General features: G+C 42.0%; 1 protein-coding gene and 1 long non-coding RNA gene across 3 annotated transcripts in view; one reads left to right on the top strand and one right to left on the bottom strand.

Annotated features, from left to right (window-relative positions):
• Nucleotides 1–17,435, bottom strand: part of LOC132509469 (uncharacterized) — a 127,079-nt gene extending 109,644 nt beyond the window's left edge. Inside the window, exons 1-4 of one of the 2 annotated variants that reach the window (XR_009537018.1) lie at nt 17,244–17,435; nt 13,151–13,215; nt 6,084–6,287; nt 3,881–4,901 (exon numbers count right to left, since the gene is read on the bottom strand). This is a non-coding gene — a long non-coding RNA (uncharacterized LOC132509469). Of the gene's footprint in view, nt 1–3,880; nt 4,902–6,083; nt 6,288–13,150; nt 13,216–17,243 lie in introns of those variants that run through there. The other variant, XR_009537017.1, reaches the window with a different exon arrangement.
• Nucleotides 17,436–17,495: 60 nt separating this feature from the next.
• PDCD5 (programmed cell death 5) lies at nt 17,496–24,370 on the top strand. Its single transcript, XM_060130551.1, has 6 exons — nt 17,496–17,675; nt 18,594–18,631; nt 21,281–21,342; nt 22,793–22,884; nt 23,799–23,870; nt 24,176–24,370. The coding sequence occupies exons 1-6, from the start codon at nt 17,610–17,612 to the stop codon at nt 24,221–24,223; spliced, it is 378 nt and encodes a 125-aa protein (XP_059986534.1). The 5' UTR covers nt 17,496–17,609; the 3' UTR covers nt 24,224–24,370.
• Nucleotides 24,371–25,463: the final 1,093 nt, after the last annotated feature.

The following is a 25,463-nucleotide window of genomic DNA, read 5'->3' as shown; positions in this document are numbered from 1 at the left end:
TCAAAACTATAATCTAACTCAGCAAAGAAGTTGTTTATGTCTTTAACAAACAAGTGATGTTCCAAAATATGTCTTGTTTCACTTTTGTCTTACTCCTTAAAGTAAATGAAACTAGCAACCGACAGGTCAGAACTACACTAGTTAATTGCAAACTTTGGTTGGCTACAGATACAAGACTCTGGAAAAATCAGTGAAAACATTTTGTGATAATCAGTTGACTGTATGGGATTTACGATAAAAAAATACATTTTATTATTACTTATAAATTAGCAATAAACATCCTTTATATCAGCAAAATTCATAATACTTTTAAAATAATACTTTTAATATGTTAAGTTATTAATATGCTAAATAAATAGATGTTAAATATATAACTTTTTCCAGAGAGCCTGCTGTTAAATATTTACCAGTATACTACTGGGCACAAGGGAATACTTTGGATGATGGAAATTATCTATATATTGATTGGAGATTTGGTTTCATGGTGTACACATTTGTCAAAACTCATTAAACCACATACTTAAAATGTGTGCATTTTATGGTATGCAAATTGTACCTCAATAAATTTGATTTTTAGAAAAACAATATAAAATTGAAGACTTTGACTGATAAGCTAATGAAGACCTCAGTGAATTCCATAGTGGCTGGGCCTTGAAGAAACATTTGGGGGTCATAGCACAGTTTGTTCAGTTTTTTTTAACTTTAAGCCCAGAGAACACAAAAGTCAAGAACGTCCTCTGACCACCCCCGCCAGTCCCACGGCCTGCACACAGCTGCAACCCCGGGTCCTCCATCCTGAGCCAGTACACCTTTCTCTGTCATCCTCTGAAAATATCCAAGAACTCACTCGTCTATTAAAATAACGTCTGAGATGAACTGCTTTGCAGTAATTATCAGCCAAGAGTAAAGGAAATGTATTCTGCGCTTTTCAAAGCCTCTTTTATCTGAGTCTTTGATGAATTCCCCAGGAGCAGCCCTTCAGTCCCAGCCCTTTGCACAGGAGGTGAGCAGGAATGACCCCATTCACATGGAGGCACATGTCAGCCACTGCACAGAGAGGAAAGCCAAGTCCAGAAGTTAGGAGGGAAAAATCATAGATCAGGATGCTCTGTCTTCACGAAGCTAAATGTTCACAGTGTTTGGAAACAGCCTGTCAGCCCACTGAAACTTTCATTTTTCGTCCAGATAGATACTGCAGTCCCATAACCCTCTGTCATACACGCATGTATGTATATGATCACATACATATATACATAAACATATATATGCTATATATCATATATGCAAGGTTTTATACCAAGATAAATTCTTGTTGTAAAAAAAGACAAATTGATTTTTGCCTATTTGTGAATTAAAATCCTAGCATCAGTCTTCTCTTCAGCAGCCCTCGCCGAATAACTTGCTGTTTAATATCAGTTAATCCATCAGCAGGTAGTGACTACATGTGTATGACGGCTTCCTGGAAAGATGGGCATTTATTGCTTTGTGTCTCTTTAATTGACCTGGGTAATCCCAGCTCACTGTTTCCATCATATTCCTCTTCTAGACCCAGCAGAGGAAGTATGTGCCTTGAAATCATCACTTTATTGCTATTAATACATACTAGCCAGGACTATTTTGTTTGATATATTTTAATAACCAGTTGATCTTTGGATTTTCACTCTGAAATGATTCTATCACAAAGAGAATCTTTTTTTAAAATTAATTTATTTATTTTTGTCTGCGTTGGGTCTTCGTTGCTGCGCGTGTGCTTCCTCTAGTTGCGGCAAGCGGGGGCTACTCTTCTGTTGTGGTGCGCGGGCTTCTCATTGCGGTGGCTTCTCTTGTTGCAGAGCACAGGCTCTAGGCACGTGGGCTCAGTAGTTGTGGCGCACAGGCTTAGTTGCTCCGCGGCATGTGGGATCTTCCCGGACCGGGGCTCGAACCCGTGTTCCCTGCATTGGCAGGCGGATTCTTAACCACTGCACCACCAGGGAAGTCCACAAAGAGAATCTTTACATGTTTAATTAATAATAACTTAATTAATAAAGCTTATATTAATTGTAAACTTTGGTGATTTTACAATAGTAGTTAATTGTAGTTAATGCACAATTATTTAAGGAATAAGGGATCAATTTCTCATGAATGAAATCATGTTGACACAACCCCAGGAGGAAACAGATGTGAGCGAGTCACAGAGAAGACAGTTCAGCCCCAGAAGTTACCCTGCTCTGTAGCATCCCACAGGAGAGATGTAGGGCCCCTGGCACAGAGTTTTGCTGCTCCTTACTATTCAAAATCAGTCCTTGGACATACCCGGCAGTCCAGTGGTTAAGACTCCAAGCTCCCAATGCAGGGGGCCCGGGTCTGATCCATGGTCGGGAAACTAGAACCTGCATTCATGCCTCAACTAAGAGTTTGCATGCCTCAACTAAGAGTACGCATGCCACAACTAAAGATCCCACATGCCGCAACTAAGAGCCGGCATGGCCAAATAAATAAATAAATAATTTTTAAAAAAAGATGAAGAAAAGCAAAATGAGGACTGAATGTCCCCCAGAGCCTGGGTAGACGCAGCAGAGTGGAAGCCCCTCCCCCAAAGAACAACACACAGGAAGTTCTAGAGAGAAAAATCACTGTGACTGAGGAAAGGGAGCCCCTAACCCTGCTCCCCCGCATTCTCAGCAAACTCCCCAAACCCCGCTGATGTGTCTGCACCTGAAAGAAGCAGACTGAGGAGAAATGAGGCTGAGGGGCTTTGGGGTAAGTGCACAGTAAGGCTGCCCTTTGGCAGAAGCTCCCACCAGGTCGGGGAGGGGCTGGCTGAGTGTCTTTTCTTTCTTCTCTTGAGAAAGGTTCAAGGGAGTCTTCTGGGCCTCCTATGGAACCGGTGCATTAGTTTGCTAGGGCTGCTGCAACAAGAGTACAGAAATTTATCCTCTCACAGTTCTGAAAGCTAGAAGTCTGAATTCAAGGTGTCAACAGGGTTGGTTTCTTCTGCGGCCTCTCTCCTTGGCTTGTAGGTGGTCATCGTCTCCAAGCGTCTCCACGTGGTCTCCCTCTGTGTGTATCTGTGTCCTAATCTCTTCTTACAAGGACATCATTCATATTGGATTGGGGCCCATCCTAATGACCTCATTCAACCTTAATCACCTCTTTAAAGGCCCCATCTCCAAATATAGTCACATTCTGAGGCACTGGGAGTTAGGATTTCAATATAGGAATTTCTGGAGGACACAACTCAGCTCATAACAGCCAGGAATATATCTGTGGAAGCTATGGAGGCAAGGGTGGGTCCTGGAAGGCTGACCAAGAGCAGCCCCAGGACAGAGGGACTGAGGAACTCTGTGCTCCTGAGGGCAGGCACTGCATCTTACCTGCCTTTATTTCCCAAATGCCGAGCACTAGGCTTGGCACTTAGTAGGGTTTCCAAAAAAATGCTTTTTGAATGAGGGGATGAATGAATGAATGAATGAATGAGCATGTTACTAGAAAAGGTATTCCCATTCTCTGCACCTTTTTTACAAACAGGTGAGAATCTTTCTGGCTTTATTTAAGGACAGGTAAGGGCCCTCTTAATTTCCTCTGAGGTTGGTTCTCTTTGGACCAGGCAGGTGAGGGCTAGGACCAAACTTCATCTTGGCCCCCAACCATTCAGCATCCATCCTCTCTGCACCAAGTCCTCTCCACTCCCCGCCCCCCACCCTCCCCTCAAGGAGCAGGGCTCAGAACTCAGAGAGCTCCAAAGACCCAAGGGCATGTACACAGCCTAGGAGGAAAAAATGTATTATCAGCACAAAGCTACAGAGAAAACAATGCAATGTCAGGATTAATACTCTTGAGACATAATACATCAACTAGTTTCCATGCCCATATTGTCATTTATTATTTACTTATACATTATCATGATGTGGGATAGGGGTGCATTTCCATTTTTTTGACATGTTTTGTAGTAGGGGATCCAGAAGAAGAAGCCTCTGGGGCCTGGGAAGCTCTTAGACTGGCCCTGTGCCTGTTAGCTTTCCAGCTAGGAGAAGGAGGTCCTAGTTAGGGTAACATGGTGGTACCCTCACCCTGTGGCATGGAGATCATCCTCAGAAAGAAGCTGGCCACAGAAGCTTGAGTGGAACTGCTTCTGAAGTCAGACTCCATGACGGGTTTTAGGCGAAAAACTGTTTTCTAAATGTTTCCTGTTGGTCCCCCTTTCCCACCAGGCATAGATGACAGCTGTCATCATAAAGGATACAGGACCTGAGGGGTTTTTTTCCTCCTAAGAGTGGTTTCAGAACTTGGTCAGTTGCTTTGGGAGGGAAATGAGGCAAAAGGCGAACATGTTTCTTTCTCCCAGAAAGAGCACAGTGTGAGGAACAATGATGGTGTGGCTTAGCTCCAAGAGTAACCCTTGTGGGTCCTGACATCTGACATTGTGCCTTTAACAGTGAGCTGGAAAGGATTTTGAAAAAATGCCATTCTGTGCACTGTGGGCAACTGCATGTACAGTAGGTCTGCTCTGAGCAGAGAAGCATCAATATCTATTACTTAGAAACAGATGAGAAGGCGAATCGGCAGCTGCTAGACCATCAGATGAACTGCGCTCTGTTGTGTTTCAAGCCTAACTTTCCTTCTGCCTCTTACATCCCGTAATTGTCAGTGAGCTCCGTGGTACCCTTCCATGACATAACTGATCAACTGCAGGATCATGGCTAATAAACTGATACAAAAGAGCTTATTAAGACATACTTTTAAGTGTGAGATAATATGTGATTCAACACGCGGCACAAACAGCTCAGAAGCCCAAGCTCGCCGCCAAGCTTACTGTGGCTTTCTCCCAGGGAATCACGGCATATGGTACCATAATAGAGCAGGAATTTACAGCAACGGAGATGTATGAGGGAGATTAAAGCTTCATCTGTAAGGACATACTGCGTGGCAAAAAACACCGTTATTGTATTTCCTGCTTTGTATTCTAATGAGAAACTTAATCCCTTTCGGTAGAGTGTGGGCTCCCTCTGCTGCTGGCAGGACATATCAGGACTCTATGCACTAAGGGATCCCTGGGCACCTGAGCAGAGCAGGTGGCCTGTCCTGGGAGGAGAAAGATGGGGCTGAACATTCAGAGGGACAGACTTGTTCTGTAGGCTCTGCCTCTGTGTGACACTGGGACTATCTGTGCCCCTACTGCAAGTGATGGAAAACACAACGATGACCTGTCCACATCACCTGTGTCCATCCTGAAACAGGTCACAGAAGTGATGCTGAGAGGCAGCCCTCCCCGCTGAGTGGCGACCCTCCCCTCTCTCCCTCTCCTTTCCCTTCTCCTTCTTCTTTTCTCTCTCTCTCTCTCTCTCTCTTTACCTTCCACACAGCCACTGCCAGAAGCTCCTCCAGTTCTCTTTCAGACCCCTCCCAACAGTTTTGCTACTGCTCTGGGTTCTGCCTCGTCCTAGCACGGCCAGCACCTGACTCATGTGGTACCGAGGAGACTGCATCACCCAGAAGGTTTAACACCTTCCGCCCATCAGTAAGCAACTCGTCTCAAGACACCTGGTCACACCCCACTCTCAGCCTCCCACCACCGGTCCAACTTCAAGAGTTGCTTCGTCTCGGCAACAGGATGTTTTAATGTAGTATCCACCCCAAGAGCAGAAACATTTTAGTGCCATAACTTTGATGTGTCCCTTTTGGCCAAATCTAAATAAATAAATAGACCATTAAACTCCAGCTGTTTCTGCTACCAAGATAGGTATGGGAAGAGGATACGGCTTGGGGGTGGGGTGGGGGGGTTATACACCATACTCTTTGAAACTAGGACCACACTTGCTCCTCTCAGAACCATCAACCATCCTAAGCAAAGCAGCTCATTCTCCGATAATCTGGTTATTCGCGTGGTATCTCAAATTCTCTGATTTCTCTCTTTAAGTTCTAACGGCCATACTACTGTACTTTCAGTTAGTCAATAGAGATGCACGTCTGTGTGTCTGCAGACTTCCTGGTGATACTAGCTGTCTTTTACCAGGTACACATTAGCTACTGGGTGAGAGGGGTGCGGGCATACTGCTAGTTCTCTGGGTTACATATGCTGATATATGATCACCTATTCTCACCTGCAGCCTGCAGAGAAAAACGTTCAATTACATTTCAGATGGCGTCCTCGGGCATACACATATATATTTCATATCGCTAATTTCAACACTCATAGCATTTATTCATTTGTTCATTTAACTCAGAAGCCTCCGCAGTCATCCAGATGAGAGGAGCTTGCCTGGCCAAGGCAGGTGGTAGAAGAGGAGGCGGGGAGGAGCTGGGCCCTGGAGAGGTTTTGAAGACAGACAACAGGATACTCGGGTGAGTTGGATGTGGGGTGAGACAGAAAGCAGGGGGTCAAGGTGACTCCAAGATCTCTGGTGCGCAGTTACGAGGGTGCCTGTTTTTCAATCTGGTTGCAAGGTGGTGCTATTTACTGAGATGGCAAACAATGGAGGGAGACAGGTTCTGAAGGAGAAGTCAGGATTTGTTCGGGGCATGATGCATTTCAGATGCCTGGTCAACATCCTCGTGACGATGTGGGGTGGGCGGGTGGATGTTCTGCGTTGGGTTCCAAGGGAGGGTGGGCTGGAGACAGAACCTGAAATTCACCAGTGTATAGATGGCACTGGATGAGACTGCCAGGGGGTGAGTATAAAAAGCCTGGGGCAGAGTCCTGGGGTAACTTGCAGATAAAGTCAGGAGGAGGGGCGAGCCCCCTCCTACAAAGGAAAAGCGAGAGGAAAACCAGGAGATCAACGGGGCAAGTATCTCAAGGAGGAGCGAGAGAGCAACATTGCTGCTGATGGATTGAAATTATCTCAGTAACCCTGAACAAGGCAGCTTCAGAAAATCCTAATTGGAACGGTTCAAGAGAAAGTGAGCCATGAAGAAGTGGAGATAGCAAACAGAAACTACTTTTTTCAGTTTTGCTATAAAGGAGAGGAGAAAAATAGGGCTATGGTAGAAGGTAAATTTTATATTATGTATATTTTATCACAATTAAAAACATGTTTATTTTTAACTGTGATAAAATATACATAATATAAAATTTACCATCTTAACCATTTTTAAACGCCCAGTTCAGCCGTGTTAAGCACATTCACATTGTCGTGCAACCAATCTCCAGAATTTAGCTTGCCAAACTTGAACCCTGTACCCATGACATAACTCTCCATTCCCTTCTCCTCCCAGACCCTGGAAACCACCATCCTACCTTCTGTCTCTATGAATTTGACTACTCTGGTATATTAATCTGCTAAGGTTGCCATAACAAATTACCACAGGCTGGGTGGCTTAAAATACAGAAATTTATTTTTTCACAGTCCTGAAGCCTACAAGTCCAAGATCAAGTACTGACAGTTTTGGTTTCTCCTGAGATCTCTCTCCTTGGCTTGGGGATGGCCATCTTCTCACTGTGTCCTCACGTGGCCTTTTCTCTGTGTGCATGCATCCCTGGTCTCTTCTTATAGAGACACTAGCAATATTGGGCCCCACCCATAATTACCTCTAACCTGTCTCCAAATGCAGCCACATTGGGAGTTAGGGCGTCAACATATGAAGTTAGGGTGGACACAATTCAGTCCACAGCATCTAAGTGCTTCATATAAGTAAAATCATACAGTACATGACTTTTTGTAACTGGCGTATTTCACTTAGCATAACAACTTCAAGGTTCATCCATGTTGTAGTACCTGTTCCAATTTCCTTCCTTTTCAAGGCTGAATATATTCCGTTGTATGTCTATACCACATTTTGTTTATCCATTCATTCATCAGTGGGTGAATGGGTTGCTTCCACCTTATGGCTATTGTGAATAATGATGCTATGAACATGGGTGTGCAAGTATCTCTTCAAGACCCTGATTTCAATTCCTTTGAGTATATACCCAAAAATGTATTACTAGATCATATGGTAATTCTATGTTTAAGTTTTTGAGGAACCAACATACTACTTTCCATAGCAACTGCACCATTTTACATTCCCAGCAACAGTGAACAAAGGTTCCAATTTTTCCACAATCTCCTCAACACTTGCTATTTTCTGTGTTTTTGACAGTAGTCATCCTAACGGTTGTGAGGTGGTATCTCACTGTGGTTTTGTTTTTTTTAATTGAAGTATAGTTGATTTACAATGTTGCATTAGTTTCAGGTGTACATCAAAGTGATATATGTATATATTATATATATATATGATATATACACATACTTTTTCAGATCCTTTTCCATTATAGGTTATTATAAGATATTGAATATAGTTCCCTGTCACTGTGGTTTTGACTTGCATTTCCTAGTAATTAGTGATGTTGAGCACCTTTTCGTGTGCTTGTTGACCATTTGTGTATCTTCTTTGCAGAAATGTCTATTCAAGTCCTTTGCCCATTTTGAATTGGGTTGTTTGTTTCATTGTTGAATTGTAGGAGTTCTCTATATTCTAGACATCAACCCCTTATCAGATATATCATTTGCAAATATTTTCTCTCATTCTGTAGGTTGCCTTTTCATTGTGTTGATAGTGTCCTGAAAGTTTTCATTTTGATGAAGTCCAATATATCTATTTTTACTTTTGTTGCCTATGCTTTTGGTGTCATATCCAGGAAATCATCACCAAGTTCAATATCACTTTTAAAAAATTAAAAATTAAAAAAAAATTTAAAATTATAAAAAGCACTTTGAGATCCTAAGAGAGTACAGAAGACATGTGGCAATGGAACAAGAATTTAAAAGTCCCATTAGGGGACTTCCCTGGTGGCGCAGTGGTTAAGAATCTGCCTGCCAATGCAGGGGACATGGGTTCGAGCCCTGGTCCGGGAAGATCCCACATGCTGTGGAGCCACTAAGCCTGTGCACCACAACTACTGAGCCCAAGTGCCACAACTACTGAAGCCCACGTGCCGAGCCAGTGCTCTGCAACAAGAGAAGCCACTGCTATGAGAAGGTCGCGCACTGCAATGAAGAGTAGCCCCCACTCACCACAACTAGAGAAAGCCGTGAGTAGCAATGAAGACCCAACACAGCCAAAAATAAATACATTAATTAATTAATTTTAAAATAAATAAATAAAATAAAAGTCCTATTAATTGAGACAAAGGTTATTTAAACAAAATAGAAAATGCATATCTACTATGAACTCTTACAAGGTAAATATGAGTGCAAAACTGTTATAAAAACAAGGAGAAATCTATAGAAACACAATAGTATGGTAAGAACTTTAAATAATTCTTTAGTCTTTGATAGATCTGGTATATAAAAAAATTAACAGGTATATAGAAGATATAAATAGCTTCATGTTGTGTATGTGTCAAACTTGTCTACAACCAACAAAGGGTACACCTTTCCCAATCCCATAAAGCATTTTAAAAAATCCGTCACAAATAATGCAATGAAAAACTCTCAGGAATTTTATACAAGCCTACATTCTCTGATTCCAGTGCAATTTTTTTTTAATTCAAGTGTTAAAAGTTTTTGGAATTCAAACACTTGAAATTTTACAGTCTTCTGGTGGTTCATTGTACTGTTCAACAGACATTTCCAGCTTTCCATTTTCTAGGCACAGGGTAGGATTGTACTTCTTCACCCCCTTTGATGTTAAGAATAGTCAAATGATTTTCTTTGGCCAATGAAATATGAAGAGAAATGATGGGTATCATTTCTGGGTGGAAACTTAAAGGGACAGTGCATGATTCACTAGGTTATCTCTGCCATGGCAACTGGTAACAGCAAGATGGCAGCTGCTCTGTTAGCCTGGGTCTCAGAGTGGGGAGACCTGGAGCAAAGCCACCAGCCAACCTCGGTGAGCAAGAAATAAACTTTTGCTATTTTAAGCCATTAATATTTTGAGAGTTTTGTTATACAGCATAGCCTAGCCCATCCTGACTGATACAAGCCTCCTAAATAACTTCTCAGCTAAAAAGATCAAAACTGCAAGTTGGAGACAAGAAAATAAGTGCTATTTTCAAAATGATGGGCTGGCCACTCAGTTTTTCTCTTCTTCCCCCTAAGACCCTACAAAAATGATAGTAAAGGACTAAAATAGGAATAAATCCACAATGACAAAGAGAACAGGAAGTTGTCCATCAGTGGAAGAAAGTTTTAAAAAAAATTGTGAGACTGTGTCAAGCTGATACAGAAGTAATGACAGATGACACACCGCAGAGAAGGTTGCCGATCTTCCCTACAGAATTCCAGAGAGGCATAAGACAGAGTACGCAAGTGAGACCGGGCCAAAAACACTGGGATTACTCCAAAGGCTCTGTCTTAAACAGTCCAGTCCTTAGCTCCTCCCCTCGTTCAGAATGCAGGGCCTCCAAAGATCAACTCTCCAAGTGAAACATCTGAGAGTTCTTCCATTAAATAACAAAGAAGAAAAGGGAGGAGGAGGAAGAGGAGGAGAAAGAAGGAAGAAGGAAGGAGAGAAGGAAGGGAGGGAGGGAGGAAGAAGGAGGGAAGGGAGGGAAAGAAAGAGAGACAGAAATTTGTATTCATTTGCTAAGGGCTGCCTTAAAAAAGTACCACAAACAGGAAAAAAACAACCTCAAAGGAAAGAGAACTAATTCAGGAAATAGAAGAGAATTAAAAATTTTTTCTAATTATAATCATAACTATATTCAGGAAGTTATTGCATTCAAAATCATAAACAAGATACTAAGTAAACAGCACAATCAGAGAACAAGAAAGGGCTCTTACAGAATGAAAATATCATGCTGAAATAAATTGAAGGCCCAGAAGATAAAACAGAAGAAATCTTCCAGAAAGCAGAGCAAAAAGACCATGAGATGGGAGACATGAAAGAAATGAGACTCAGAAGACCTTTCCAGGAGGCCCAGTTTTACAGGCATTCCAGATAAAGAAAGATAGAAATCAGAGGGGAAACATTATCAAATGAGCAATACAACAATATCTCCAAAAGGTTAAAGTTACACGTTTTCAGATTGAAAGTACCTACAGAGCAAACAGCACAAGGTCTTTTAAAAGACCCACATGTCTGCAAAATTTTAGAACACTGGGAAAAAAAGAAAATACTCTAAAAGCTTCCGCAAGGAAAAAAATACCACTTATGCAGGAACAAATTTCAGATTTTTTAATCACCAACACCAAATGTTAGAAAACAGATGATATACCTTCAAAGAGATTGACTACTAAACACAACTGAATCATGGATTGACAAGAAAACAAACAGCTGTGGAGAAGTTTATTTGAACAATTAGAGAGAGACAAAAGTGGGTTGTATATCAGTTAGATGATATTATTTTATTTACATTACTTTATTGAGTGCAATAACTGTAGTGTAGTTATGCATGAGAATGTCTTTGTTCTTAGGATATATATACTTGGGGTGAAGTGACATGATATCTGAAAGTTACATTAAATGGTTCAGAAAAACTGTGCATGTGTATGTGCATTTGTGTGTGTGTGTGTGTGTGTATGCATGCACGCCACATGTGTGTAGACAGAAAGATATACCAAATATGGCAAAATCTTAATGATTAGTGGATCTATGTGAAGGACATATAGGTGTTCTTTTCACTATTCCTTCCATTTTTTTATAGATTTGATATTTTTCAAAATGAAAAGTAAGGAATTTAAGAAATCTAACTGATACACAACAAAGCTGTAAGGGAAAATAGCAAATAATTTTTAAATTTCTTAATTTAAAATAATTCAGAGGGAAAATTCTTTTTTCTAGAAGTTTATAATTAACCAAAGAATTAAAGTATAAGATTAAATATTCAGACATGCAAGAACATAGAAATTTTACCTACTAGCTCTTTTTCTTAGAAAACTTCTTGAAGGTGTGCTTCAAAAAGATGAGGGGTTAAACCAGGAAAGAAAACAGGGAGTCCAAAACACAGGATACAACCTAAAATAGCAACAAAGGGAAATCCAGAATGACAGGAATGCAACAGGCCTAGAGAGGAACCTGTCCAGATTAAAGAGCGAGGAGGAAGACAGGTATCTGATAAGAAAAGTAGAGTCTGTCAGAATACATGATATGATGGAGAGTTTAGAAATGTTCAGTTTTCTTTGATAAAGAAAAACAAGGCACCCCAATTTCATTGCAGCATTATACACAAGAGCCAGGTCATGGAAACAACCTGAGTGTCCATCAATGGATGAATGGATAAAGAAAATGAGGCATATGTATACAACAGAGTATCAGGCAGCCATAAAAAAGAAGGAAATCCTGCCATTTGCGACAACATGGATGGACCTAGAGGGTATTATGCTCCGTGAAATAAGTCAGACAGGGAAAGACAAATACCATATGATTTCACTTATATGTGGAATCTAAAACAAAACAAGTGAACTGAAAAGCAGTTATAGATAAAACCGAAACAGAGTCACAGATACAGAGAACAAACAAGTGGTTGCCAGAGGAGAGCTGGGGTGGAGAGAGGAGTGAAATGGGTTGAGGGAGATCAAGAGGTACAAACTTCCAGGTGCAAAATAAATGAGTCACAGGACAAAATGTACTGCATAGGGCGTATCGTCCATAATAATGTAATATCTTTGTATGGTGGCAGACGGTAACTAGACTTATCATGGTGATCACTTTGTAATGTATAGAAATGTTGAATCTGCACCAGGCACTAACATAGTGCTGTGGGTCAATTATACTTCAAACAAACAAACTCGTAGAAAAAGAGATCAGATTTGTGGTTACCAGAGGCAGGGGGAAGGGGGTTTGAGGGGAGGAGGAATTGGATGAAGGTGGTCAGAAGTTAGAGACTGCCAGTTATAAGGTAAAGAAGTCCTAGGGATGTAATGTACAACATGATTCATATAATTATATTATACTTTGCTTTATGTTACGTATGTAAATCGTTAAGAGAGTAAATCCTGAGTTCTCATCACGAGGAAAAAATATATTTTCTTTTATTCCTTTTTCTTTTTTTTTGTATCTATAGGAGATGATGGATGTTCACTAAACTTACTGTGGTAATCATTTCACGATATATCTAAGTCAAATCATTATGCTGTTCACCTTAAACTTATACAGGGCTGTAGGTCAATTATATCTCAATGAAAAGGAAGGAAAAAAAGACTGAATTATGATTACAGATTGGAATATGAATAAGATGTAGCACAGATAATAAGAAGCACAGATAATAGAAGCTGAGAATGTAGAAAAAAGGATGCAAACTTACTGGAAGGTTAGAGATGCTGGCATCTTCATCTTTTAAAGCTGGGAGTCAAGAGACACTGTCTATACCTGATGGAATAAGAAAGAGAAGGTGTAAGTGTGTTGCTTAAACAATAGACAACTTTGGAACTGAAAATAGTAATATGTGTATTAGGAAACTAAGGAAGAAAAGTAGGAGTTGTGGAGTGTGTCAAATCCCTATCCATCAGGGGATTAGAAAATGTCTAAACTATATAAATGAAGACATCATAGCATAGGTATGTTATTTAAATACATAGCTTCTTGGGGCTTCCCTGGTGGCACAGAGGTTTAGAATCCACCTGCCAATGCAGGGGACACGAGTTCAAGCCCTGGTCTGGGAAGATCCCACATGCTACGGAGCAAATAAGCCACCCGTGTGCCACAACTACTGAGCCCACATGCCACAACTACTGAAGCCTGCGCGCCTAGAGCCCGTGCTCCTCAACAAGAGAAGCCACCACAATGAGAAGCCTGCGCACCGCAACGAAGAGTAGCCCCTGCTCGACGCAACTAGAGAAAGCCCGTGCGCAGCAACAAAGACCCAACGCAGCCAAAAATAAATAAATAAACATTTTAAAAATAAATAAATAGCCTCTTAACTCATTTCCTGATGCTGCATTTGCCTTCTCCTCACACACGCAGTTTACAGTCCAGTCTCAATGGCTCTCTTGTAGTTCCTTAAACATTTCAGGCAGGCTCCTACTTCAGGGTCCTTCCGTTCCTTCTGCCTGGAATTCTCTTCCATATGATGTCTCTGTGACTCTCTGTCTCTCCTCCTTCAGGTCTTTTTTCAAAAGTCACCATCTCAGTGAACACTTCCCTGATCCACCGCTCTCTATCCCCACTACCTGACTTTTTTTCCTCTGTAGAACTTGACTTATCACATCTAATATACATATTCTGTCCTTTATTTCTATATTTATACTATATCTCCACTCCACCAGTACTATGTAGGGGGGGATGCAGTGATGCTTCCCTGTTTTTATTCACCTCTATATACACTGGTACCTAAAACAGTTGCTTAGGCACATAGAAGGCAGGCACCCAATATATAGTTAATAAAAGACTAAATGAAGGAATAACTACAGAGCAAGCTGGAGGTAAAGTTTTACCTTTGGGAACTAAGACTGGTTGGGTAGGAGTGGGCCAGGAATAGCTGCTTTTCCTCACGTACAACTGACTTTTTTTAACCATATTATTTTGACCAGGGTTTAAAGAAATTATTATTACCTTTACAAAATAGGAAAATGTTTTAAGACATTGTGAAAGAGAAAAAAATAAGACAATTGAAAACACTATACACACACACACACCTGTACTCACAAGTAAATTCATTCCTTAAATATTTTCATTATTAAACAAGAAAGAATAAAAACAAGCAAATAGAATATTCATCTGAAGGAACCAGAAAGAAATTAACAGTGGAAATATGAAAAGGAGGTAAAAATAAATAAAGAAGAAAGTAATCAGTACTGATAAATTTCAGTTCCTTGGGGAAAAAAGAAAAACAGCAACATATTAAAATAGCTGGAAAGCATAATCAAGAAACACAAACAATAGCCCAAATAAACAATCAAGTCAACAATCCCTAAAAGGGATATGACCACAGATACAGATGTGATAGCCAGATGTTTCTAAAATGTGAAACCCTGAATGAAATGAATGGTTCTCTAGCAATTAAAATTATCTTGAGAAGAAACAGAAAACCTGAACAGGCTGATGAAGAAACCCGAATGGTCTGACAGAGAGTCCTTTTATATCTGCCCTAAAATAGTCACACAACTACATAAAGAATTTAACTTTGTTTTGTGACTTATTTTTTAAACCTTTAAATATTTAATCTATTGGGAATGTATTTTTTATTTAAGGAATGAGGTGAAAAGCCCCGTCTCTGCTTATCTGGTTTCCTTCCCTCTTCATGGGTGTGTGCCACTCAGGCATCATCAGCCCAGGTAGGGCTGCATCTTCCCCTGTGAGTGGAAGTCACAGGACCCATCACATGGCCCATTGTACAGCCTGTCCACAAAGGGTCTCAAAACGTGACACCCGGAAATAGAAGTCAACTCCAGACTGCCATTTTTATCATCTCTCCCCGCAAAATCTTGCCTGTTTACATATTAGAGAAAAAGCATCCTTAACGTTTAAGAATGTTAAATTCAAAACACATGGATTCTCTATACCCAAGAATTGAAAGAGATATTTATACATCAATATTCATAGCAGCATTATTCAGGAGAGCCAAAAAGAGAAAACAAGCCGGGGCTGCCCTGGTGGCGCAGTGGTTAACAAACTGCCCGCCAATGCAGGGGACACGGGTTCGAGCCCTGGCCTGGGAAGATCCCACATGCGGTGGAGCAACTAAGCCCGTGTGCCACAACTACTGAGCCTGCGCTCTAGATCCCGCGAGCCACAACTACTGAGCCTGTGTGCCACAACTATTGAAGCCCGCGCACCTAGAGCCTGTGCTCTGTGACAAGAGAAGCCACCGCAATGCAAAGCCCACACACTGCAGTGAAGAGTAGTCCCTGCACCCCACAACTAGAGAAAGCCCGCACGCAGCAATAAAGACCCAAAGCAGCCAAAAAAAAATAAAAAAATAAAAATAAATTAATATTTTTTTAAAAAAGAGGAAACAACCCAAGTGATGAATGGATAAACAAAATGTGGTTATATATATTATATATTATATATATATATTATATATATGTATATGAGAGAGAAATGTTATTAAATAGGAAAGAAATTCTGACACACGCAACAGTATGTGAGACAGGCTGGGACCTGGGACCCTTTGCTGCAGTGCTTGCACCAGGACAAACCTCTCCTCAAGCAACAAAATACAAAGAAGCTATAGGGACTAAAAATAACTGTGCACATGTGCATTTGGGGCAAATTCTACAAAGAGACCAAAAAACCCAACTGCCACTTCTGAAGAGCTGGGTGCAAAAACAGGGTGTCGGGAGCATAAGCAGGGTGCTGTGCATGCCTCCTGCAGTCAACACCACCAAAGGGGTGGGCAAAACACCTAAGCCTCCCCTCTGGCCCGACCCCTGGACACACCCCTACCCTCACCCCATATTAGGAACAAGCTCATCAGCCCCAGGGAGTGAACAAGGGAACCTGTTACTTGTTCTTGCTCCCGGCTGCTGCAGCAGGGGCCCCAATAAAGCCTTGCCTGAATTTCTTGTCTAGCCTCTGATCAATTTCTATTGATTGGGGAAGGCCAAGAACCCTGGTCGGTGTCACACGGATGAATCTTGAAGACATTATGCTAAATGAAGTAGGCTAGTCACAAAAGGACAAACGTTGTATGATTCCACTTGTATAGGTACCTATAACAGGCAAATTCAGAGACACAAAGAATGGTTCAAGGGCTGGGGGGAAGGGGGGATAAGGCACAGTTTTAGTTTTACAAGATGAAAAGAGTCCTAGAGATTGCACAAGGTGAACGCATTTAAAACTACTTAACTGTGAACTTAAAATGGTTAAAGTGGTAAATTTTATATTTTGTCACAACTGAAAAGTCAGCACATGCATGACACAGGGTTAGGGAGCTGACATTCCGGCCAACACACACCACCAGGGAATTCACCCCAGGACAGCGTGTGTGTGTGTGTGTGTGTGTGTGTGTGTGTGTGTGTGTGTGTGTGTGTGTGTGTGTGTGTGTGTGTGTGTGTGTGTGTGTGTGTGTGTGTGTGCGCGCGCGCGCCCCAGAACAGCGTGTGTGTGTGTGTGTGTGTGTAGTGTCCCGGAGTTCACACCACATCCCACAGCCCCCAAGCCAACCTCTGAGGAAAGGCCCATCTGATTCCGACTCTCAGCCTCCAAGTTTGTTTTAACTTGGCTTCGTAACGGCAGGATGACCAGAGTCTCTATTTGCTCCAGCCCCACCCCCAACCCACTTTAAGGGTACAATTTAATATTTCTGAACAAATTTTAAAATTGTGCAACTATCACCACCATCCAGTTTTAGAACATTTCCATCACTCCGCTTAGCGTTTCTAAGCGCCCGGATCCTCATCTGTAAATGAAGACAACATGAGCCCAGCACATTACAGGCCACCAACAAATTTTACCTAGCATTATACTTGTTGAGGATGGCCTGTTTCCAGGTTACTATCTTTTCCCACACGCAGCCAGATCTTTGCCCGGCTGGCGGCCGCGCGCGCAGAGCACAGATTTGCAGCGGGGAGGTGGAACCGAAGTCCGGAAGGCTCCGCGCGGCGGTTCTTCCCCGCAAGCTGCGGCCAGCGATCGCGGAATCGGGCCTCTCCCCGCACCCTGGCTGGGGCGCGCGGCGCGGCTCCGGGCTGGATTGGTGATGCCTGGGAGCTGCGGGCGCCTGCGCAGTGGGGAGGGTGGCGCGCGCGCTGAGGGGCTGCTAGCGGTCTCTCGAGTGGGCTAGAGCGTGGCCGCGGCTGCTCGCTCCGGACGGCCGCACCATGGCGGAGGAGGAGCTCGAGGCGCTGAGGAAGCACAGGTTGGCCGAGCTACAGGCCAAGCACGGGGTGAGCGCGCCCACCCCCCCCGCCAGGCCCGTCCCCTGAGGGGCGCCGCCTTCACCCGAGGTGGAAGGCGCGGCCCCGGGCGGAGGCTCCAGGCGCCGACGCCCCAGCTCTCCCCGCGGCCGAGGACCCCGCCTCCGCCGCCGGTGGCCTCCTGGTCGCTTCTGAGCAGGCTCGGCCCCTCTCCCCAGTGCGCGGGGTCTCGGGCGGCCAGCGGACCATGTGCTGCCCTGGGCGGGTCGGGCGCGGGCCTCGCCCGGGCAGGGGCTGGTTCTCGTCCGGGCAGGCATTGGTCCCAAACAGAATTCTCAGCCCCTCGGGTCTCTCGGTGCCTTTAGCTCGTGGATCTAGCCTGCTTCGACTAGCATTCCTGCCGAATGTTTTCTAGAATTTAATTGTTCCGACCCAAGGGTCTGCTGTGTGCCAGGTGCTGAGGGTACAGCGGGGAACATCGCCTGATGGAGTTGACAGTCCCGGGGACGGCCGGGCACTAAACTAATCCCGTAGCTAAAACGCCCAAGTAAGGGCTCTACTGCAAAGAGGAAGGGAGTAATGTGTTAGGGGTGGAGTGGGATGGTCTGGAAGGAAGGGCTGTTTGAATCTTCAGCGTCCCCAATACCGAAGCACATTTTCTTTTACAGAAATTATTCTTACCACGTAAAACACGGTTTCGTAGAGCAAGGACTCTTCTCTCTAATGGTTGTTTGTATTCTAAAACATTCTCTTAGATTGTGATGTTAGAAGCTTATCAAAACGTGGTAGTAAGTGGAAACTATCAGTTTGACTTTTGTGAGGCCCGGCTTTGAATTATTTGGTAAGCCGTCTCTACCACTGCAGGAGCCTGTTAGGTATCAGAAAGAAAATAGGAGTTCCTGTTTTTTTCCTCTGTGAAATTACTAAAAGATAAAATTGTTTTTTCAGGACCCTGGCGATGTAGCACAACAGGAAGCGAAGCAAAGGTACGGGCTGGAACTCTGAACTGTTTTTTGTTTTTAATGTAGTGGCTCTTTTTTTTTTTAATTAAGGAGTACTTGACATACAACGTAAGTTTCAGGTGTACAGCATAATTATTCCATATTTGTACATATTGTGAAATGATCCCTACAATAGGTCTAGTTAACATCCATGACCACACGTACTTGCAAACTTCTTTTCTCGTGATGAGAACTTTTAAGATCTACTCTGTTGGCAACTTTCAGACATGCAATATAGTAGTATTAACTGTAGTCACCATGCTGGACATTCATCCCCATGACTTATGTATAACTGGAAGTTTATACTTTTCTGATAATCTGCACTTGGCCCACCTCCCAACACCGATCTCTTGGTCTGTTCTCTGTGTCTGTGGGAACTCTGAACTTTTTGAAGGATGGTTTCACCAAATTTTTTAAATTTTATTTTAGTCACCTTAATAGGTGTGTGACTCTTAAAGATCTTCCTGGCATAGTGATTTTTCCAGAAATCATCATCACTGTTATTATGTTTGTTACATAAACATGTATGGAATCCCACATTACTTATTACTTTGTATTGCAATTACTGATAGATGTTTCTCTGCTAAACTGTGATTACCTTAAAACCAACATAATCATAAGACTGCCTCACAGGTATGTGGTGAGGATTGCAGGGGTACAGTGCTTCACATTTAGTAAGTGCTCAGTAGTATTAATTATCATTCTATTCTCAATGGTATTTTATCCCAGAATATCACAGAGCACCTCACACTTGGCAGGTTTATTGAATGAATGCCTAGTTCCCCCATCACGCTACCTTTTTTTAATAACTGATTTAAAAAAACCCACAGAAGATAAAATTTACCATGTTAACTCTTTTTAAGAGTATGATTCAGTCATATGAACTATATTCTCATTGTTGTGCAATTAATCTCTAGAACTTTTTCATCTTGCAAATCTGAAACTATGCCTATTAAACTCCCCATGCCCCCCCCCCCCGCCCCATACCTCCCAGGGCTACCTTTTAACTCATTCGTTCATCCAGCGAATACTGAGCACCTGCTCTCGGTCAGGCACTGTGTTGTTTCTACAGAGATAGGCAAGGTGGAGAAGGTTCCTGCCCTTGCGTAGCTTACATTAGAGGGAGAAGACAGCTGGTAAGCACCTGGGATAGTGCTAAGAAGAAAATAAAACTACTGCGTGAATTTCACTGATTATAAGAAGTGCATTTTTTTCACATTCTAACATATCTGACATTCGAATGTCTCATAATTGATTGCTCTTGTCCTGGATTCTTCCAAAGAGGATTTACTTTTTATTCTGCCATCACGTGGGTCATTTCTAACCTGAGACCTCTTAAAATTCACTGCTTGAGGGCTTCCCTGATGGCGCAGTGGTTGAGAGTCCGCCTGCCGATGCAGGGGACATGGGTTCGTGCCCCGGTCCGGGAAGATCCCACGTGCCACGGAGCGGCTGGGCCTGTGAGCCATGGCCGCTGAGCCTGCGCATCCGAAGCCTGTGCTCCGCAACGGGAGAGGCCGCAACGGTGAGAGGCCCGCGTACAGCAAAAAAAAAAAAAAAAAATTCACTGCTTGAGGTTCCCCCTTTCTCCACACTGGTGCTGTGAATTCAAACAGCAAACCTGCAAGACTACAGCTTGAAGTTCAAATTCTCAGAGACACTTTTTTCTTCACTCAGGGCCAAGGTCATTGCACGCACACTTCCTTGCTGTTCCTTTCTGCATAGCGGGTTTATTTCTTGTTTACCGTGTATTGAGGATGTTGCTCTGGGATGATACCCCAGCTATGAGTGAGGGTCTCCTATTAGACACCTCATCTAGGGTGTTTTTCATTCTTGGAGATACAGAATACTATGGTGTGTTTTCTACTCTGGCCTCTTAGATTTAGTGAAATGTAGTCATAGTTCGTGGCAGGGGTGCAGTACTCAGGAGTGATAAGGAAATGGCCTATGGAAGTGGGCTTCAGTTGTGTTCCGTGAACCCCAGAGCTCCTCAGATGGGGGCAGTTAGTAGGCACAGCCAGCCCGAGCTCCCCTTCGAATTCAGCCAAAGAATCTCTGCTTTTGTCTGTGTTACGTATTAAGTTCCTTGAAGGGCTTCATTTGAAAAACAATTTCTGCTTAAATAAAGTTTGAAACCACTATCCTGTGAACTTGAAATAGTTCCTACTTGGATAGGTAGGAAGATGCAAGGCTAGAAGCAGAGTTATAATTTAACTCCCCTCCCAACCCAAAAACTAGAACTGAGAGTCTGGAAATATGGGATCTTGTCCTACCTTGGCCACAAGTTACCTGTGTCTCCTTAACATTTCCTCCATGGACCTCAGCTTCTTTATCTCTAAGAAAATTACAGGGATTAATCACTTGGTCCTTGTAATTGCCTGAAATCTCACTATAAATTTCTAGCACCTCTCACTAGGTACTTAATAAATGTTTATAATCGTGGTTGAACTGAAACTCCACTCTGATTAGGAAAATGTGAAGTTTTACCTTTCAACCTCACAAAATATAAAGATATACACTCACAAAATATAATGCTGGCCTTTGAGTGTAAGAGTGGATTCGTTACATTTTTCTGTGTTCAACAGGAATGCTGACAGCTTAGTTCTAATTTTGCTTGACCTGTTTTTGTTGTAGGGAAGCAGAAATGAGGAACAGTATCTTAGCCCAAGTTCTGGATCAGTCAGCCCGGGCCCGATGTAAGCATCTTCAGTTTTCTTTATTTCCATAAAATTGGCTTGAGTTATTTGAATGGGGAGATATATATGAAATTGTTGCTATCTCTAGATTAAATATTTGTTTAACCTTAAAACGTGAGATACAGATTATTTGTAAGAAATGTTAAGTTTATAAACCTAAAGAAATGTACTTAAATCATTATTAGAAGTACCAGCTCCATTCTCTCCTACCAATGAGATGATCTCCAAGTGCATACAGTCGGCCCTCTGTATCCGTGGAGTCAGAATCCACAGATACAGAGGGCTGATAGTACTACACCATTTCATATAAGGGCTTGAGCATCCTCGGATTTTGGCATCCTCAGGGGGTCCTTGCAGGTACAAAGGGACGACTGTATTAGGTAAAATTTATAGGAAACAACTCTTAAATCGAGTCCGTCACAAAATGTTGCTGGTAGATGACACGGGTGATTGGGGGCTCTGGTTATTGTACAGGCAGACCTTGGGGGATACTGCAGCTTTGGTTCCTGACCACCACAGTAGAGCGAGTCACACAAATTTTTTAGTTTCCCAACGCATATAAAAGTTAAGTTTATACTATACTGCAGTCTATTAAGTGTGCAATAGCCTTATGTCTAAAAAAAACAGTGTACATACCTTAATTTAAAAATACCTTATTGCAAAAAAAACACCTTATTGCTAAAAAATGTTAATCATCATCTGAGCCTTCAGCAAGTCACGATCTTTTTGCAATAACATCAAAAATCACTGATCACACATCACCATAACATATATAAGAATAATAATAGTTCAAAAATATTGTGAGAATTACCAAAATGTGACACAAAGACATGAAGTGAGCAAATGCTATTGGAAAAATGATGCCAACAGACCTGCTCCAAGCTGGGTTGCCACAAACCTTCATTTGTGAAAAACACAGTATCTGTGAAGCTCAATAAAATGAGATATGCCTGTATTCTCCATTTTAGTGTTTGTTTTTTCATAATAAAATTTTTCATAAAAACCATGTAGAAAAACATATTAAATGATCCATCAGAATGAACCAGTATCTTCTGTATTGTAACTTGAAGCCCAGCTTAGAAGAGGCAGGCCTAGATGAATCACTATGATTATATATGTCTAGTAGTATATAAATTGCTTTTCAGAGGGCAATAGTGCTTTTTCTTTTTTAAGCATGGAGCTTAGAATCTGAGGACCCAAGTTTAATCTTGGCTCTGCCACGACCTCTGTGTGGTCTTGACTGAGACTGACACAGCTGAACTCAAGTTTTCCTCGTTTTTAAGAGGAGTAACAATAGCATCTGCCTTATCTACCTTGCTAGTCTCAAGACATGAATAACTCTGAAGGGCTTTGGAAGTGTCAGTGCTTAGTTTCAAGGTATAATATAAGTGCATTTAGTTCTGACTTCTTTGTGTATGTGTGTATATAGATTTTTTTTTTTCCTTTTTAGTAAGTAACTTAGCACTTGTAAAGCCTGAGAAAACTAAAGCAGTAGAGAATTACCTTATACAGATGGCACGGTATGGACAACTAAGTGGGAAGGTAAGCTTGGACTGCCTTGAGGCAGTTTTAAACTGTTGTTACCTACTTTATCAAAACATTTTCAGAAGGTCAGTTTTATCTCTTTCTGGTTGCAGAATTCTTGTTGAAGCAATTTTTAAAGGAGAGAACAGTTGTACCTACCATCCTTCCTAAAAGATAACTCATTGTCTTTTCTAAAATCCTCTGCTTCTTTCCTTTTCTGACACTGCTATGGAACCAGTGACTATTAGGGTCAGCTAGCCTAAATTGCTTCTACACTGGAAACAAGGTTTGTCAGTAATACTAATTAAAACAGGTAAAGTTACGCTTGTTTTGCAAATGAAGAGGTGCTAAAATTCCTGGTTATTATGTGTGTTGCTGTAATGCCATGATGGGTATATTCTGCATCCCTGACCTTGCTTCAAGACCCAGATGAGCCCCACCTGCACTGGGAAGCCCTCTGCCGCCACCACAGCCTACAGGGGTCAGCCCGCCCTGAACCCCTTACACTGAGAATGTGTGTGGAAGAGACAATGACTGCTTCACCTTTTTTGAGTGACTCATCTCCTGCTTTTAAGCTTCTCAAGGTTTCAGGGGCAGAGATGGTGTATCTCTGTCCCTGACACTTAACACAGTGGTGTAGGTGGTTGTCACTGTCTGCCAGTGGTGATGAAGGTGTTCTTAAGTACCTGTTAATTTTGTATTTTTCGAGGAAGCTAACTGATGGATACTTTTCCTCCCTCAAATGAAGACTAGCAGAGCAGATTTTATGTGGAACTTAAACCAAGAGTTATAGCCAGTGGCTTCAGCCCGCTGTCCCACTCTCCTTGCCTCTTGACCTCTACCCCGCACCCCGGAAGGACTAAAACCATGCAGTCTGCTGAGATCAATTCTTTGTTTTAAAAAAATACTGTTTTTCTCTATGATTATCCTAGGTATCAGAACAAGGTTTAATAGAAATCCTCGAAAAAGTAAGCCAACAAACAGAAAAGAAAACAACAGTTAAAGTAAGTTTCCCCAAATGCATACGGCAAAAGAAAGATTGATATTTTAAATAAGCGTTGCATCTGCATGTACTGTATCAAACATGTTTCAGCCCATAGACATTTTCATTTTATAACACAGGGAAGTTTGGGGAGAAAGGCTGCATATATTGAGGGCCTAATTTTCAAGGCTCTTCTATTGTTTTGAAACACTAAGTTGTTTTAAAGACAGAAATGTCTCCCTGTAGTAGGTAGAAATATGTGTTCTCAGAAAATCTGAGTTATGCTTTGTGAAACATGTTATGATACTCATTTAATTTTCCCCCCAGTTCAGCAGAAGAAAAGTAATGGACTCTGATGAAGATGACGATTATTGAATTTAAGACGTCTAGAGACTGGAACTTAATGGAGCAATTCTAGGACAGATAAAACACTTGGCTGAAGTTCAGATCTCGTTGGGATGTTTACTTTGTTTACTGTCTATATGCCTTTTAAAAATAAACTTGTTATGCAAAATAAAACAATTTGGACAGACTTGTTTTAAAACCATAGCAGAATGAACAGAAGACCTGCATTTTCAATTTTTTCCTTTCCTATCAAAAGCTTTTGAACATGTGTAGCAGCATGAATATATCCTTTGTAATTGTGACATTAGTGTTAGGTGGGAAAGTGGCCTTAGCAGAAATAGAAGCTGCTCAATCATCTTCAGTAAAAAGAAGATAGCAGTGTCCACTAACATCATGGGATATAAGACTCATGGATTAAGCTGAGGCAACTTTAATATTTCCAAGACATAGGTTCTGAAAGCAGGTAAGCTATTTTTCTTCCTGAAGATAGTACTTACATTTAATGTGGGAAAATTCCTAGCTTCGGTTTCATTTATAATATGCTTTTCAAAGGCATTGAGACTAAATTATCTAACAAATATGACCCCTATCCAAACAACCTCTGTAACTAGAGGATACATCCATTGGAAAAAAATTACCAAAATAACTGAGACATGCTGGTAATATACTTCAACATTAGTAAACATGTTTGTAAGAGAAATGATTTATAATGATTCAGATCCAGTTGAGACAGTTTAGTGGTTAAACATTTTGGTAGAAATGTTCTGGGTCTTCACTGATAAGGTTGCCGGTAACTTAAATGTCATCCCTTGGGACTTCCCTGGTGGCGCAGTGGTTACGACCCCGTGCTCCCAATGCAGGGGGCCCGGGTTCAATCCCTGGTCAGGAAACTAGGTCCCACATGCATGCTGCAACTAAGAGTTCGCCTGCCACAACTAAGGAGCCCGCCTGCTGCAACTAAGACCCAGCGCAACCAAATAAATATATTTTTTAAAAATGTCATCTCTTATATTGTGCTTTACTCCCACCAGGTTATGAAAAACTGCTCATAAATTTAAATCGTAAACTTAACTCTAGGAAGTTCCCTGGCGGTCCAGTGCTTAGGACTCGGCACTTTCACTGCGGTGGCCCGGGTTCAATCCCTGGTCAGGGAACTAAGATCCCGCAAGCCGCACAGCACAGCCAAAAATAAATAAATAAACTGAACTCTCAAGTGAGCTGTTTGGTGTAACCTTGTAGATAGATGTCTTAGTCCTGGGAGGCCTAGCCC

This window comes from Lagenorhynchus albirostris, chromosome 19 (assembly GCF_949774975.1).
Source record: "Lagenorhynchus albirostris chromosome 19, mLagAlb1.1, whole genome shotgun sequence".
Classification (NCBI taxonomy): Eukaryota; Metazoa; Chordata; class Mammalia; order Artiodactyla; family Delphinidae; genus Lagenorhynchus; species Lagenorhynchus albirostris.
The sequence above is the reverse complement of the archived record's forward strand: the minus strand, read 5'-3'. Positions and strand labels throughout refer to the sequence as shown.